Source organism: Balaenoptera ricei, chromosome 11 (assembly GCF_028023285.1).
Source record: "Balaenoptera ricei isolate mBalRic1 chromosome 11, mBalRic1.hap2, whole genome shotgun sequence".
Classification (NCBI taxonomy): Eukaryota; Metazoa; Chordata; class Mammalia; order Artiodactyla; family Balaenopteridae; genus Balaenoptera; species Balaenoptera ricei.
Window position 1 is genome coordinate 101,989,179 of NC_082649.1, and position 16,939 is coordinate 102,006,117.

The 16,939-nt window shown below is 48.3% G+C and overlaps 1 protein-coding gene across 6 annotated transcripts in view; it reads left to right on the forward strand.

The window, feature by feature from the left end:
* The window catches only part of TSEN2 (tRNA splicing endonuclease subunit 2), a 44,223-nt gene that overhangs the window by 12,722 nt on the left and 14,562 nt on the right, over positions 1–16,939 (forward strand). For all 6 annotated transcript variants that reach the window (XR_009505963.1, XR_009505962.1, XM_059940403.1 and 3 more), the window contains exons 5-8: positions 4,342–4,867; positions 6,019–6,096; positions 11,951–12,001; positions 14,090–14,228. Coding sequence is in view for 4 of the 6 variants with exons in the window: in XM_059940403.1 (XP_059796386.1) it covers positions 4,342–4,867; positions 6,019–6,096; positions 11,951–12,001; positions 14,090–14,228 (794 nt within the window). In the remaining 2 variants the exon portion in view is untranslated. The remainder of the gene's footprint in view (positions 1–4,341; positions 4,868–6,018; positions 6,097–11,950; positions 12,002–14,089; positions 14,229–16,939) is intronic.

The window sequence follows — 16,939 nt, forward strand, 5'->3', positions numbered from 1 at the left end:
AGGGCAGGGACCATGCCTGGTTCCCCTCTGCAGCCCCACACCCAGCGCTCCCTTGGTAGGATTTTGTTGAGTAAATGTTCCTCATTCTAAACGCTCGTCATCCCTGCGGGACAGCTCAAGTTGCAACTCTTCCATGAAGCCTTCTGAAACCGCTCAAGCCTACAGTGGTTCTTCATCTTGCTTCTGGCACGTACTGACAGAATCTGACAGCTCCTTTTCATGCTCTGAAACCCCACGGCCAGGGAGTGCCCTAGGGGCAGTGGCACCTGGGAGATCTCAGGGGCTGCTCTGGCCATAGCCACCGGCTGGGGACGGCGTGAGGCCTGAGAAGACCTGGCCGAGCCCCCATTCCACTGGGGACTGCAGTGTAGACAGGCTGCTGCAACCAACACTAGGATGCAGAAACAGCAGAAGCCCGTTCCTCAGAACCGCATTCCGATCGGGCTGGCAAGACAGATGACACGGCAGCAAGCCCGTTTGAATATGTGAGGTTCTTGGTGGGGGGAGACTGCCGCCCGCCCCCGATCTGAAGGTCATCCCTCAGGTAAGCTCTGTAGAATGTGCAACATTCCAGGAATTTTATTGACCCTTGCGTCAGTTTCCTAGGGCTGCCGTAACAAAGTACCACAGACTTGGCGATTTTTTGTTTTTGTTTTTTTGGCTGCGTCAGGTCTTAGCTGCGGCAGGCGGGATCTTTGGTTGCGGTGCGCGGGCTTCTCTCTAGTTGTGGCACGTGGGCTCCAGAGCGCGTGGGCTCTGTAGTTGCGGCACGTGGGCTCTGTAGTTGCGGCACGGGCTCAGTAGTTGCAGCGTGCAGTCTCAATTGCCCCACAGTACGTGGGATGTTAGTTCCCCGACCAGGGATCGAGCAGGCATCCCCTGCATTGCCAGATGGATTCTTAACCACTGGACCACCAGGGAAGTCCCAAACTTGGCAATTTAAGAGAACAGAAATTTATTCTCACGGTTCTGGAGGCCGGAGGTCCCAAATCTTCCATTTGCAGCGAACATCCTTCTTCACCTCTGGGGTGAAGAAGGCCAGTAATTACTGGCCTTCTTCACCCCAGAGGTGAAGAAGGATGTTCGCTGCAAATGGACGAGGTGTGTTTGAGGGCAGAGGCACCTGAGAAGCTGAGCTGTATTCAGATGGCCCCGCTCGGTGTTCCTGGGGCCCCGGCACGGGTCTGCAGCACCCGGCCCTTGGCTGCTTCTCATCGCAGCTACCACCTCCTCCTGCTCTCCCCTTATGTTTTCCAACTTGTACGTTTTACTCTTCTCTTCCTGCTGCTTCTCCAGCAGTGTTCAGGGTTAATCACAGCAGGACTTTTTAAGGCATCGCCAGCCAGTGAGAGGACAGCTTCTGCTCTGTGCCCCATTGCCGTGTGTCGATCACAGGCTGAGTCAGAGGCTTTCTTCCACAGGCTTTAGCAGCCACTGTTGCATTAAGCTTCCATAAACAAACATCTGAGGTCATTAGAGGCGGGAAAGCGGTGTGATCCCGGCATTCGGCAGAAGAGCAGAAGGTGTCAGGTGCTGAGTGGCTTAGCCGAGAATCACGGAAGAGCCAGCTCCGGAACCCAGATCCGGCACAGTGCTCGACCTACACGGCTGCCCCTGCTCCCGAAGAGCGATTCATTAAGGTGTACATTTCCGTCCATTAAAATGTCATTTGTTTTTTTAAATGTAATAGGTATTGAGTCAAAATGATTTTGTTTTTCCAGTCTCCCCGAAAAATCCCACAGTCATAAAGTAACAAATATTTATTGCACACTTACTATGTGCTGAGCACTTCACATATCTCCTCTGCTTTCATCCTTGCACAGCCCCCTGAGGCAGGTACAGTTATCCTCGAGCCTTGGAGGGGAGGGCACGTAGCTGGTACGAGAACCTCATGCTCACAGTGAGGGCTTGAACTCACATCTGCCTTGACCGCTCTGCTGCGAAGAGCTGAGCGGGGACCTGTGTGCATGTGCACGCTCGCACTCTCTCTCTGTCTCAGTTCCACGTCTCCTGCTCAAAGTGGGAACTGTTGAACCTTTAATGCTGTGGTTCTTTCACATATTTTAAATCAGGGAATTTGATGAAAGTTGTGGATCCCTTCCCCAGGAAAATACACATGACACGAAAATTTGTGTTCAGACACAGGAGATTCATAGACCCATGAAGGCTTTAGCCGATGTTACAGGTGACATGAAGAGCATAGATCCTTTTAGATCTCTCATATGAAAGTCCTTCTAACTGCACATGAGAGAGGCTGTACCTTTCATACAGGAGAGGAGACACCCTGCTGCTCGCTGGGCAGCTACGTTTTATGCTGATTATAAAAAGGAGTGCATACGTGATCCTTATGAGGTAGTAGTACTATTATCTCCATCTTAGGGGTGGGGAAACGGCACAGAGCAGTTAAGTCATTGGCTTTGTCACCCAGTTATGAGGGACAGAGGGCTGAACACAAAACGTGCAGGACCAGAGTCCACGTGTGTAATCACTGCACCATCCTGCCTTGTAGCTGTAGAGCAGCCTTGCCAGGTCTTAATCTTTACATCTAAGGTACAGTCCCAAGTATATAGGGCTGCATGCTTATCCCCGTGTAGGATAAGCAGGGTGTGGACAGCTTGGAGATTGTTCTGATGAATCAGGGTTAATCAGCCACAGATCTTTTTTTTAAAACAGCAAAATGGGACTTCCCTGGTGGCACAGTGGTTAAGACTCCGCCTGCCAAGGCAGGGAACACGGGTTCAAGCCCTGGTCCGGGAAGATCCCACATGCCGCAGAGCAACTAAGCCCGTGCGCCGCAACTACTGAACCTGTGCTCTATAGCCCACGAGCTACAACTACTGAAGCCCACGTGCCACATCTACTGAAGCCCGCGTGCCTAGAGCCTGTGCTTGGCAACAAGAGAGGCCACCTCAATGAGAAGCCCACACACTGCAACGAAGAGTAGCCCCCGCTCACCGCAGCCAGAGAAAGCCCGCGTGCAGCAACAAAGATCCAACGTAGCCAAAAATAAATAAATAAAATAAATAAATTTATTTTTAAAAAAAACAGAAGCCAGCTTCCTTGCTTCACTGTGTGTAATTATCAGTTTACAGACTATGACATATCCCATCATCCATGCACAGGCAGGATACTCAAGGTGAAGAGAAAAGTGACATCTGTCTTCCCACAAGCCACGTGTCTTCTTCGATGCTTTGCAGACTGATTGCTGTAGGTGGAGGCAAAAAGTGCTTGAGTTTTGCAATGTCTTTCGCCTTTGCAGATCAGATTCCACACACGTGTGGCGTCTTATGTCACATGACGCAGCCCAGCAGCCTTGTCAGGTGTTGACGCTGCTTCAATAGGCAGAATCCTTTTGTCTTGCCTGTAACTTTTTGTAACTTGGGAAGTGTTCAGGGCTTGCCTTCAAGTTTAAGAAACTAAGCATGTATTTTCTCATTAAAATATACTTTGAAAATTATGGAAAAAAGGGCCATTTTTTTATTAAGATGCTTGGGTGTATGTAACTATAATCATTTCTTTCCATACACAGTGGAGACATTAGTAAGTACTGTACTGTGAAAAATGTTTATTAAAATTCTCATTTTGCTTTCCAATACTAAACAAAGACTTTTTGCTATGACTGAGATACATATCTGAAAACATGACATCCAAAATTGAAAATAATGCAAAACAAACCCTGACAAAGGATGGCCATTTTCTCTTTAAATTTACCTAAATCATTTGGTCCACCAGTTTTAAATTGCATAAATTTTCACACTTTGTTAAACTGGGGTCATTTTTTTCAAATTAAGCAAATTAGATGAAGCTGTGTAATAAAAACAAAAAGTAATAGGGCTTCCCTGGTAGCGCAGTGGTTAAGAATCCACCTGCCAAGGCAGGGGACATGGGTTTGAGCCCTTGTCTGGGAAGATCCCACATGCGGTGGAGCAACTAAGCCCGTGCGCCACAACTACTGAGCCCGCACGCCTAGAGCCCGTGAGCCACAACTACTGAGCCCGCACGCCTAGAGCCTGTGCTCCGCAACAAGAGAGGCCACTGCAATGAGAAGCCTGCACACCGCAATGAACAGTAGCCCCCGCTCGCCACAACTAGAGAAAGCCTGCGTGCAGCAACGAAGACCCAACACAGCCAAAGATTTAAAAAAAAAAAAAAAAAGTAGTAGATAATTATCGCAGAGCAGTTAGAAAATGCAAAAAAGTATAACGAAAACAACCTATAGCCCATCATTGAGAAGAACTATAGACATTTTGGCATACTGCCTTCCCATCTTTTTCACACATTCCACTGTCTTTTAAATATTGAAATTTAAGTGTTGTCACTAACAGAATTTCTACTTGACAGGTATCAGCGTAGCGTGGAATGGGCCACAAACCTCATGCGAAGACGAGGCCAGGATGAGAGCACAGCGCGTAGACTCCTTGAGGATTACACGAAGCCCCTTCAGCATCTTTGTCTGCAAAGGAATGAAGAGGGCCAGTTGTGTAACGAGCTGAACTCTGAAATGGTTTCCAAAACGGAAGGCACAGAAGATAGAGAGAAACTTTCTGCCACGAATGGGGTTGCAGGAAAGTCGCGTGATCTGGAGGATCCCAGCAAGCGATCAGACCGCCTGCAGGAGGGCTCCGGGCCTGACCCGATACCTACCCACGGCTCCGATGAACACGTGGCGGAGGTCACTGCTCCTCTGCCCCACGTCCACTGCGGCAAACAAGATGCTCTCCTCCCGCCCTCTGGCGCTCAGCCTGGGGACAGCAGCCAACGAGCAGATCTGGTCCCGGCCAGGGAGAGAGGGCCTGAGCACCACTACGTGCTGGTGGAGGAAGTCGTGTGTGACGCGAGTGAGAGGGAAGACGCCCCAGGTGGGGACGTAAGTAGAAGGAGAGAGATCACCTCCTCCAGAGCCATCTGTGTCTGGCCCAGAGGAGATGCTGGCCAACAGGGACGTCCCTTACTCGGAACCAGTAGCAGGCCCGTGTTCAGCACCCGGGACATGTGAGAGCTGGTGCAGGACCCACACTGCAGACCCTTCAAGGGCACCAGCCAGCCCTGGGTCCCAGCCCTGAGGGCTCAGTAGTCGTGAGGGCTGTTTCAACTGAAACTTCAAAGTCTGTGAATAGCTTAACTTTAAAAAATATATGGATATATATATAATATTTAAATAACATATATCTGTAATACATAACATAACACATAAGGTAAATCAGGTCCAGTAACATTCTCTCCCTTGCCAGGGAGAATAAGAAATGCAACGGTAGTTACGCAGTCTTGAGTGCAGCGGTGGGCAGGGGCTCACGTGGGGCGGGCAGCTCTCATAGGAGGAGCCTGGGCGCAGAACTAGATCCACTTCATTAAGGGACCTACAAGATAGTTGCCCCAGCATCTGTAGCAGCTAAAAGTGAAAAACAGTCTAATAGTTAAGTAACATGAGAAACACCCGTTTGAAGAAATATCTCGCCTTTAGAGTGGAGTTTATGAAGTCTCATTAAGAACCTAGGCATATGCTCGTGAGGTGCAGTTGGGTGAAAAAAAGCAACACATAAAACTGACCAACAAAATGATCACAACTGCAGGAAAAGTTCATGGGCGATAAAAGAAAGGAACGAAGTCAAAATGTTAATACAGTTGACCCTTGAACAACATGGGTTTGAATGTGGGTCCCCTTGTGAAAGAGGATTTTTTTCAGTAGTAAATACTGTACTGCTGCACGACCTGCGGTGGGTTGAATCTGCAGATAGGAAGGAATGCAGACGTGGAGGGCCAGAGCTGGCTGTGAGTTACGTGCAGACCTCTGACTGCCCAGAGGGTCAGCACCCCAGCCCCCTGGTTGTTCAAGGGTCAGCTGTAGTAGAAAAACGAAAACTTATTCTTCTACATAAATAAATTATTTTTTAACAGAATTAATCCAACAAATGTGAATCTGGGAAATTTAGAAGAAAACGTTTGTTTTAAAATGCGCCCTCCTCCAGGTAACATGTAGTGCTTCCATTTGTTCTGTATGTATTTTATTTTTCTCTTCAGTTGTCGCCAAAAAAGAGACTGATATGCAGAAGAAATCCATTTAGGATCTTTGAGTACTTGCAGCTCAGCCTGGAAGAGGTATGTTCCCAGCATGTCGTCTTCTCAGCTGTCGGTCTCTGGGCCCGGGCAACGGCGTATAGATGAGTCCGCCTCAAAATGCGGTTCTGCGTGCGGTTCAGCGCTGAGGTCGCCGCAGGCAGAGTCCACAGTCAGCCTGCCTGCGTTTCACTCCTCGGCCTTCATTTCATCGATTCTAAGATGTCCATTTGCGGGGGGCCTGCCCCGTATCATCCCACAGAGGTTTCCGGGGGGTTGTCTGAGCACTTCTTTTCACATCAAGGTTTCAGATTGTCCAAATATTGTGTTACTAATTTTTACCAGCTTCTAAAAAACATACAGGTTTATTGAGACACAGAGTACATACCATACCATTCATTCATTTCAAGTGTGTAGCGGTTTTTAGCATACTCGTGGAGTTTCACCAGCTTTTCACAGGCTTCGACGCAATTCCCCGAGTCGTGTAGCGACTGCTCGTTACATAAGTGGAGTCTAGGTATTTCCTTCTGCAGGATTACCAATACGTGTTCCCTTTACTGCATTCTCAAAAGTTGCTGCACGTGGCTTTCTAAACCTGCCTCGTATTTTCCGTCTGATTTGGGTCCTGTGTTCACGCGGCCATCAGTCCCCGCTTTTTTGCTTATGTCTGTACTGTACCCGGATTTGACGACAGCGCCCCTTCCTCTGTCTCCTGCCCTTGGCTGTGCCCTTCTGCAGGGGTGCTCCTTCCTGTCTGGAGGCTCCTGCAGCAGCTAGCTCAGTGCTTGGCGTATCTGTTGGTCTCAGGCAGTGCTTGTTAAAAGCGTCCACGCTGGTCATTTCATAGATGTGTTCACAGAGAAGTGATTGTGTCTCCGTATTCTCTTCACCTGCTAAGTCTGTGCTTCCTTCCTTGCAGTGAGGCCAGCGGTACAAAGAACAGGCTCTCAGAGCAGGAAAGGATGTTGGGATTTATTTACTCCATCTACTCATTTTACAAATGAGACAGCTTAGTCTACTGTTGAACACAGTAGCCACTAGCCGCATGTGACTGTTTAAACTAATTAAAATTGTGCAAAATTAAAAATTCTTTTCTCGGTTGTGCCAGCCACGTTTCAGATGCTCAGCAGGCACACGTGGCTACTCTGTTGGACAGCGCTGGGGACACCATCCTCTAGGTCCCTGACCTCTCTGAGCCTCAGATTTCTGCTCTGTAAGATGAGGGTGATGTAACACCTTGTTCATAATCTGTTCTGGAATTAAATGGTGCGCGTGATGGCTTCAGCACCGTGCCTGGTGTATCGTAGATGCTCAGTAAGCATTGTGCCTGCTGTTTCTGTTATTACCATCATTAAGTCACTTGTAAAAGCTATTTAGTGGCTGCTTGGAACTCTTGCAATCAGTGTTTAGCAGGGACTGCCTATGTGCCAGGCACTGGGCTGAGTCCTAACAGTCCAGAGTTAAGCAGAACGTGGCTCTGGTCCTAAGACAGCCAAAGATTGCAGCTCAGTGCGATGGGCACCGTGTGGTGCGTGGGCTGTGCCAGTGCTGCTCCTCTCGTGCCCCACGTCTGACGTCTGTGAGGCGCTTGATAAGTATTTGTTAAATGGATGTGTACAAGGTGGGATGGGCACAGAAACTGGTGGGGTCCAAAGGGATGCGAGCCACCTGGAAAGACTTTACAGGGTTGGTGGTACCTGCAGGTGTTAAAGGGTAGATAGGGGATTGCCACGTGGACACGGGGGACGGCGGGCCCTTGCATGCAGCGTGGTCCCAGAAGCGGCCGCCCAGGAGGGGAGATCACGGAGGGCGCGTCTACGAGTAGGGGGTCTGACCTGGTCCTGGTGGCACCGGGGCACTGCAGGCGGCTGTGCAGGGGAGTGGCAGGGACCAGAGCTGACATCCGGGTGAGGGCAGGCTGGAGGGCTGAGCCGTCAGGAGGCAGCCAGCCTCTCGGCTGTAGGGGCGGCAGCAGCGGGCGGAGGGCGAGGCTTCGGTGTCAGAAGCTGGGGGCTGAGCCTCACTGCTCCAGGCGGTGACCAGCTGGTGCTTTTCACTGACTCTGTTGCTCCCTCTTCCCGCACACCCGCTGAAGGAATGCCACAGTGATGGGAGACAGGAGATGAGGTGGTTCTCATTCTTGGAGGCCGCTCGCTTCCTGAGAACATTCCAGAGACATGTTGCAGAAGCTTCCAGGGAGCGTGCAGTTAAACCCGGCTCCGCTTCCCAGTTCTGTTTTGGCAGGTTTCCTTGGATGAATCACCCGTGTTTGGTGGCACCACCCGTACAGTGTAACATGTTTCCATAAATGTCCCTCAGGAACACGGGCAGCCCTGCTGTGGTGATTCAAAGCGGTTCTTAGGTTTTGAGAATGGTAACACCGAGCTGACTTAGAGATCTGTCTCTGAGAGCTGTTTTTCATGTTAACGCTTCAGGCCCTGACCAGATTTAGTGACAAGACTAAACCATCATTAAGCTCATCCGTCCATCTTATTAGTACTATCAAGTAAAAACTTACTCATGAGCTCTCGAGGGGCTAGTCTCCAGCCTCCACAGACCTCCCCGGTCTACTGATGACTTAATTCTAAACAAAGCCAACTCCATTGGATTAAGATCCTCCCCATCTATAATAAGTGCCTAAGAGCAGCTTGCATAGGTTCATAAAAGCCATTTTAGGCCAATTAAAAACGAGGCTTTGGTTTCATCAGTTCTTAAGGAAATGTGTGTTTGCTGATAATGGAAAGTTTCTGAAGAACTTAGATTCTGATGGATACCAGGAGGTCATCTCTTCCTAGGCAAGGACTGGATTGAACCTTTCCCAGCTACCGTATCTTTTTAGAAAGGCAGGGAAACGAAGTGAATTGAGCAGTTAGGTGCTTTGCATGCTTTTTTGGGCGGGGGGGTGGAGGGGGGCTGTGCCTTGCGGTTTGTGGGATCTTAGTTCCCCGACCAGGAATTGAACCTGGGCCACAGCAGTGAAAGCAGCTCCTAACCACTGGACCACCAGGCAACTCCCAGCATGGTCGTTTAAGTCTTCATGAAATCTAACCTCATTAAATCTTTAAGAAGGCTTGATCATCCCCATTTTCTAGATGAGGTGGGAGGGTTTAAGTGATACTTCCAAGCTGTTAATGAGATTTCAGCCCAGGTCTGCTTATCTCAGAGTTATCTTCCTGTTCTACTACTGTGAACCCAGAAGGGAAAGTTGAGGGAAAACGAAAGGGAAAGCAGGACTTGGCGTTTTGAGGAACCACCTTTTCTTTTCTGTTGCACCTTTTGGCCACCATCTGTGTCCATCTGAAAAAGCAGTGTTTGTGTTAATAAGTAGTGGGCCACAGGAGAGCAGGGGGCAGGCTGTCACCAGTAGCTAAAGGAGAAGCAGGGCAGTGTCCACCCTGAGGAAACGGAGCTGAGAGACCTGCCCTGGGCGGCCTGACCACGTGCTCCAGACCGTGGGCGGGATCCACACCTGTTTCTTTATTCTTTAAGCACACGCATTGAGCCCCTTCTCGGTCAGGGGCACGGCAGGCAGAGTTTCTGTCTCACAGAGTTTACGTTCTAGCTGGAGAGACACACCTAAGAAAGATACTTTCAGGCGAACATAAATGCTCTGAGGAAGTCGATCAGGACGGGCTCACGCAAACTGGGTGGTCGGGGAGGAGCTGTCTGAGGAGTGACCTTTGACTCCGGGTGTGGGAGCCGCAGTTACACAGGCAAAGGCAGGACTGAGCTCAGTGTGTCCAGGGACGGAAGTGAAGCGACCCTGTAGGGAGAGCGCTGGGCGAGTGCCACGAGGCGCCTGGGAGCCAGGGGCCTTCACGTGCTGAGAAGGTAGCTCAGGCTGCCCTAGGGGACGGGCTGCGGGGCCAGAGCACAGAGGCCTTTGCAGAAGTCCAGGTGGGAGGCGGTGGCGGCCAGGATCAGGGCACTGGACCCAGAGAAGCAGGCCCAGCAGGTAACCACCTGCATCTTCAGAGAAGCTCTTAATTTGGATCTGGGTAGAACTACAGTAGTTCTCAGGGACTTCCCTGGTGGCGCAGTGGTTAAGAATCCACCTGCCAATGCAGGGGACACGGGTTCGAGCCCTGGTCCGGGAAGATCCCACATGCCACGGAACAACTAAGCCCGTGTGCCACAACTACTGAGTCTGCGCTCTAGAGCCCCCAAGCCACAACTGCTGAAGCCTGCGCACCTAGAGCCTTGCTGCGCAACAAGAGAAGCCACCGCAATGAGAAGCCCGTGCACCGCAACGAAGAATAGCCCCTTTCACCACAACTAGAGAAAAGCCCACGTGCAGCAACGAAGACCCAACACAGCCAAAAATCAATCAATAAAATTTAATAAATAAATAAATAAAGTAGTCCTCAAAGCATTGTACTCTTAAAAATTATTGAAGGACCCCAAGGAGCATTTTTATGTGGATTATATCTGTCAGTGTTTACCAAATTATAAATTAAAATGAAAACTTAAATATGTGTTTATTAACTCATTTTAAAATAATGATAATCAACCCACTATACATTAACATAAATAATATTTTTATTAAAAATAACTCTATTGTTTCAAAACAAAACAAATCCAGTGAAAAGAATGGCATTGTTTTTCATTTTTGCAAAGACTTTAAGGTCTGGCTTAAGAGAAGTCCCCTGGATTCTCACATGTGCTGCTGCGCTCAGTCTGTTGTGGTGTCACGTGTCTTGGAGCCTCTGGGGAGAATGAGTATGAACGAGGCCAATAATGCCTTGATCTCACAAAATGGTTTTGACTTTGAGAGCTCCTGCAAGGGTCAGGGGGACCCCAGGATCCCCAGACTGACCACACTTCGAGGACCACTGCTGTAAAGAGAAATGTCATCAGGTGGCCAGGAGAGGATGACGGTGGGGTGGATTGGGGCAATTCCTGAGGGTCAGGAAGGTGTTTCCTTAGCAGGACCTTGTCGCTGCTTAAAAGCCCTGCACTTTCACAGCCAGTGTTCTCTTGAGTCCTGAGCCCTGGGCTGGGAGGAAAAAAGCCATCAGCACCACTGTGGTGGAACAGAAGCCTGAGGGCTCAGGGCAGGGATCGCCTTCCTGCTGCCACCTGCACCAGAGGGCCCTCCAGGATACCTGAAATCTCATCTTCCATCCTCATGTTAAAAAAGAAAGTAGCATTTAGAGCCACTGTTTCTTCGTCACTGACTGCTACAGACCAGTCTCACCTGAGCTGTTCAGGCGTGAACGCAGATCCTAATCCTCTTCTCCGGGCAGAGCCAACACCGGGGCCTGTTTGCTGTTGTCAGTGCTTGGCATCGTCTTGTTTTTGTCAGAAAGTTATTTTTATTTCCACGTCAGTGTGATTTTACTCAACTGGGCCCGACCTTGTCTGCCGTTCCTCTTGCCTCCCTATGTGAGTGAAACATGGTGCCTTTTAATGAAGTTAATGGAAAGATGGGGTTTACTCGATCGGAAATCACTTTACAGCAAGAGTGACCAAGAAACTCATTTGGTTTACACAAACCAAGTCTACGTTGCCCACTTTCCACAATTTTCTACTTATTTTTTTCTATAAATTCTTAGTTTAGTAAGGCTATTTGACAGAGGAAAATCCAATGAGCAAAGGTTTCTGTTGTTGTTTTTGCTATTTACATTGTTTTTCAGTTTAGCTGTGTGGTTTTAATAAAGAAAAAATACATGGAAAATTTCATAGAAATGTTTTGTACTGACTCTAAACCATTTTATGACATTCATATTTTAATCCTTGAAATTTGAATGAACCATTTATGTTTAAAAATATGTGACAATTTGGATGGTGATACGGACATTAATTTGTATTTAAGGCAAAGAGAAATCAGTCTGTAAAATAACTTCTCAACGTGGAACAGTTTCTGATGAGCATTTTCTGCTTGCCCTGTTTTTAGGCCTTCTTCCTGGTCTATGCTCTGGGATGTCTAAGTATTTACTATGAGAAGGTAAGATGTTTTATTCAGACATAGTCCACTTAAAATTTCCCTGATGTTAAAAGCAGGTTGTAGTAATTTCCATATTGCTTTAATACAAATGTGTCCACTTTCACTGGTTAAAATTGGAATTGAATTTTTTCTCTAAGTTTAGGCTTTGGGTCCTGAATTGGGATTGTTCAGGCAAAAGCCAGCTTTGACCCTTTCAGACTGAATTTCATTCCCAGAGACTAGGAGGAGAGCAGTATCTTACATAATCAGGAAATCTGTCAGAGCGGTACCAAAAATTAACAGCAAAAATAGAAACTACCTATGTTTAGCACCTGCTTCGGTAAAGGCTGTGAGTTAGGAGCTTTATATGCAGTAATTCTAGTCCTCACTTGCGCCTGTAAAGACTTTTATAGACAAGGTAACCGAGGCTCAGGAAACAAGTAACTCACCCAGGGTCACACAGCTGGTCTGGTTAGAATTAGTATTTGAACCTCTGTCAGGACAGCTCCAAAGCCCATGATTTTGTGCTGTATCCTGCTGCCCTTAGCAGAACGTTAATCCCAATGCTTACCTCCTGGTAGAGGAATTGGGGGGGTGGAAGGCGAGACTTCACCATACACTTTTGTACTTCTTGAATTTTAGACCATGTGAATCCAATACCTATTCAGAATAATTCACGTGAAATTAAAATAAAGATGAAAAAGGTAAGCAGAACATTAGAACAGAGAAAATACATTTATTCTGTTGTTGGGGGTATGTATTTTGTCATTCATCCGCTTCTAACTGTGTAAGTCCCCTTCATGAGTATTCCAGTGGTTTGGAAGCGGGTGTCTGGCTGACAGGTGACCCATTGTCTCAGAGGGGGGCCATCCTTAGCCCACCCCACCTCCTCCCCTGTGCCTTCACTGACATTTGTCGGGGTGTTCCAGCTGCTCCGAAGAACCCTCAGCCTCTGAAACTTGGTGGGCTGTCCAAGCCGGAAGTTCATCCTTCTCCACAAGACTGTTGCTTGTTTTGGAGGGGGGGTGGATTTCAAGACCACACACATATGGAGTTTCCACCTTAGGAACAACTGTTTTTTTAAAAAAGAAAAAGGAGAAAAGTAAAAACAAAAAAAACCAACTCTAGCTCATATTTATGGTGTTAAAATCTCAGGCTGAGACAAACTGAGCAAGTCTCATTGAGTGACTGATCCGTAAACCAACTGAAGGACTGGTCGTTTTACTCAGCGCTGAAATGAAGTGGAAAACCTTCCAAGCTTACCTGGTCTTTCCTGTTGTGTTTTTGTGTTGACACATCAGAATGTTCTCTGAACCGTTCTCAGTGTCTTCAAGTCTGACCTTAGAAACAAAATTCCCTTTGAAGCAGTTGGATTACTAACTTGTGCCTTGAGATTAATTTTCTAGTTTCAAAGACTAAATGGAACATCTTTTTATAAAAACTTTTACAGAATTATTTTTGGCTTTTCTGAATGTGGCCTGACATACCGCAGCTACCCATTAGGGTCTGTGCATGCTGGAACACGCGCCCTCTGGCTTTGGTGGACACCCGGCCCGCCCCCATTCCTCTGCCTGGACTGTTCTCCCACCAGCAGCCCCTCCGCTGCCCTCCCCCGCTTTGCTTGGCTGCTTCCAGTCTGCAGGGTTGCTGTCTCAAGGGGGCCTCTCACAGGTCCTCTGGGGCAGTGCTGTCCAGTAGAAATATGATGGGAGCCTCAGATGGGAGCCACATGCATAGTTTTAAATTTTCTGGTAGACACATTAAAAAGGTTTTTTTTTATAAGTCAGCTGAAATTGATTTACATTATTTACATAGTGTATTTAACCCAACATATTTAAAATTGCTGGGATAATTTATATTCTTTTTTTCATACTCAGTTTTGAAATTCAGTGTTTTTTTTTACACTGGCAGCACATCTAAGTTCAGGGGAGTGGCTGGCTGCCGCCACACTGGACAGCGCGGGTCTGGATCTTGTGGTTAAACTCTTCGTCATGGGCGCCGTGTTTGTTTATCTTCAGCTCACACTTAGTATAGATGTTGTTGATTCACCGCCTGGTTAATGGGTGGATACATACGTCATAATGCTTTGTTTTCCCCCAACAACTGTAGGAGCCTTTGACGATTGTGAAGCTCTGGAACACCTTCCACGTAGTTCAGCCCACATTCGGGACTACGTACATGGCGTACCATCACTTCCGAAGCAAGGGCTGGGTGCCCAAAGCGGGACTTAAGTACGGAACAGACTTGCGTAAGTGATTCTTGGCTTGGCAGGTGTGAGAACCAGGGTTCACATCAGATCCTGGGGTGAAAATCGAATCGGTTATATGTGCTGTTACTGTTTTTTCCTGAGGTGATAGATGTCCTCCTGCCTTAGATACGAATGTTTGGATCGGGGTGGAGGGTATGTTTTCCTCTCTTCCGCTCTGAGATCTTAGAAGAGAGTCCACAGCCCCTACCCCCGCCTCTCATTAGTGTGTGATCGTGTGATGTAGGGCAGTCCCTTATCTTCTGGGGTAGTCTCATCTGGCAGATTGTGTGCAATACCATTAATAATCATTGTATAACTGTGGTGGTAATCACAGCTGTCATTTATTGAGCCCTTGTTGTGTGCCAAGCATTGTAGGAGACGTTTGACGTGCGTGACCTCGTTTAATCTTAATAGCAGCTCTACAAGATCAGTGCTCACCGTCCTCATTTTTCTGATGGGGAGACTGAAGTTGTGAGAGAAAGGGTCATTTGCCCCTAAAAGTTGCCAGGGTCAGTAACTCATAGTCCTGGGCTTTGAATGCCGGAGCCCAGGCTCTTGGAAACTTCTACACAGCACTGCCTCCCTCATCTTTATTTAAAGGAGCGGGTAGGGACCCGGTGAGCACCTCATTCACCAGATAATTGCTCAGGGTCTTGTGTGAGCCAGATCTTCTTAGGTGTCAGGAACACAGAGGTGCACAAGACAGACAAAACTGCCTGGATGGAGCTGCTCACGTGCTGGGGGGGGCGGGGGTGGGGAACAAACAAGCAAACACATAAATGCATACTGTAACGTCAGGGTACTAAGAAAAATAAAGCAGAGTAAAGGAACAGAGTAAACAGGAAGTTAGGGTGGTTAGGAAAGGACTCTCTGAAAAGATGTGCCCCAAACAACAACAGAAGTGTGACTACAGTGAGGGAACAGGTCACTTGACAGTCTGGAGAAGAACACCCGAGGCACAAAGGAGCAGCCAGTGCAAAGGCCCCGAGGCAGGACTCAGGAGCAGCACAAGGACAGTGCGTCTAGAACTTAGAGGTCCCAGGGGGAGAGTGACGTGAGGTGATGTCTGGGAGTTAGGCTGGGGACGGTCACGGGCTGGGCAAAGACTCGGGGTGTTATTCTGGTTATTGGAAGTCTTGGGAGATTTTGAGCAAAGGAGTGACTTATATTCAATAACTTGATTTAGTGGGACCTTTGTGTGCTTTCTTACTGATAGACGGCGGGGGGTGGGGGGTGGGGGACGGGGATGGAAGCAGAGAGAGTAGTTAGGGAAGCTGACCTGACCAGCCCTGCGGACAGAATGATCGGGCTTAGCTCGAGATTAGTTTGCCAGGTTTCCAGATAATTGCGTGGCCCACAGGTCACAGCGTTTCAATAAGTGGCGTAGCTGTTGCACTGCCGTCACTGGCTCCCCGCCCTGCTCTCCTTTTCCTGCCCCGTGAGAATAGCCGCTCCGTGTGAGCGCTTGGCAGGCCAGTGTGCTCACCCAATGGGCGAAACCTGAGCAGAACTTTCCAGTCGACCAGACCACAGTGATGCGCTCTGAGGAGGTAGGGGTAACGTAAAGGGCTCTTCGGGCTCACACCGGTTCCATGTCTTACTACCTGTGTGACCTCAGGGAGGTCACTTCATCTCTCTGAGCTTCCATTCACTCATGTAACATGGATAACAACATCTTTATAAGACAGCATCTTCTTTATAAAAAATAAAACATTGCCAGGGGACAGGACCTTTCTTGAGTGCCTTGTAAGCATACCTTATTGCATGTGTTTTAAGTACTCGAGCCGTATTTGTGGATGGTGAGTAGAGAAAACTTTCCTCATTTAAAAATAAACTGCCTTGGGGCTTCCCTGGTGGCGCAGTGGTTGAGAGTCTGCCTGCCAATGCAGGGGACACGGGTTCGAGCCCTGGTCTGGGAAGATCCCACATGCCGCGGAGCAACTAGGCCCGTGAGCCACAACTACTGAGCCTGAGCGTCTGGAGCCTGTGCTCCGCAACAAGAGAGGCCGCGATAGTGAGAGGCCCGCGCACCGCGATGAAGAGTGGCCCCCGCTTGCCACAACTAGAGAAAGCCCTAGCGCAGAAACGAAGACCCAACACAGCCAAAAATAAATAAATTAATTAATTAATTAAAAAAAAAAAAAACTGCCTTATAAGGCTGGATGAAAGGACAGACAGATGGACAGACTTTTAAAAAGAAAAGAAATACATCAGCTGTTGTTTCCCAACTCCCCAAGGGCTTTGCCCCAGGAGGAGTGTATCATGCACTTGCAGCTGCTTGTGTGATTAGCGTGAGACCAGGTTTCTGGCCCAGCAGTGCCATGAAGGGTGTCTTCACATTTCCTGCTTTAGGGAGAATTCAGGAGCTGCGCTAGCCTGGGGTGAGAGGAGCAGCTTCCTAAACTTGACCTCTTCTCCAGGCACGGCTACATGGTGCTGCTGGTCTCTTAACAGCATCATTTTAATTTTGAAGGCCAGTGACGTGATCACACATACCCTAGAACTGCCGACACAGGCTACACCCAGGACGTGCTCCCTTAACAATTGTTTCTGCTCACAGAGGTAATGACTCATGATAAAGGGCCGTTAGGAAATTCACATCTTATCAGGGAAACTCTTCCCTTGACTAAGTCTTGTCAATCAGATTTCATTCCAGGAGCTGAACTTGGAACAGGTGATAAGATCTCAAATCAGGCACAGCTGCCGGGCCA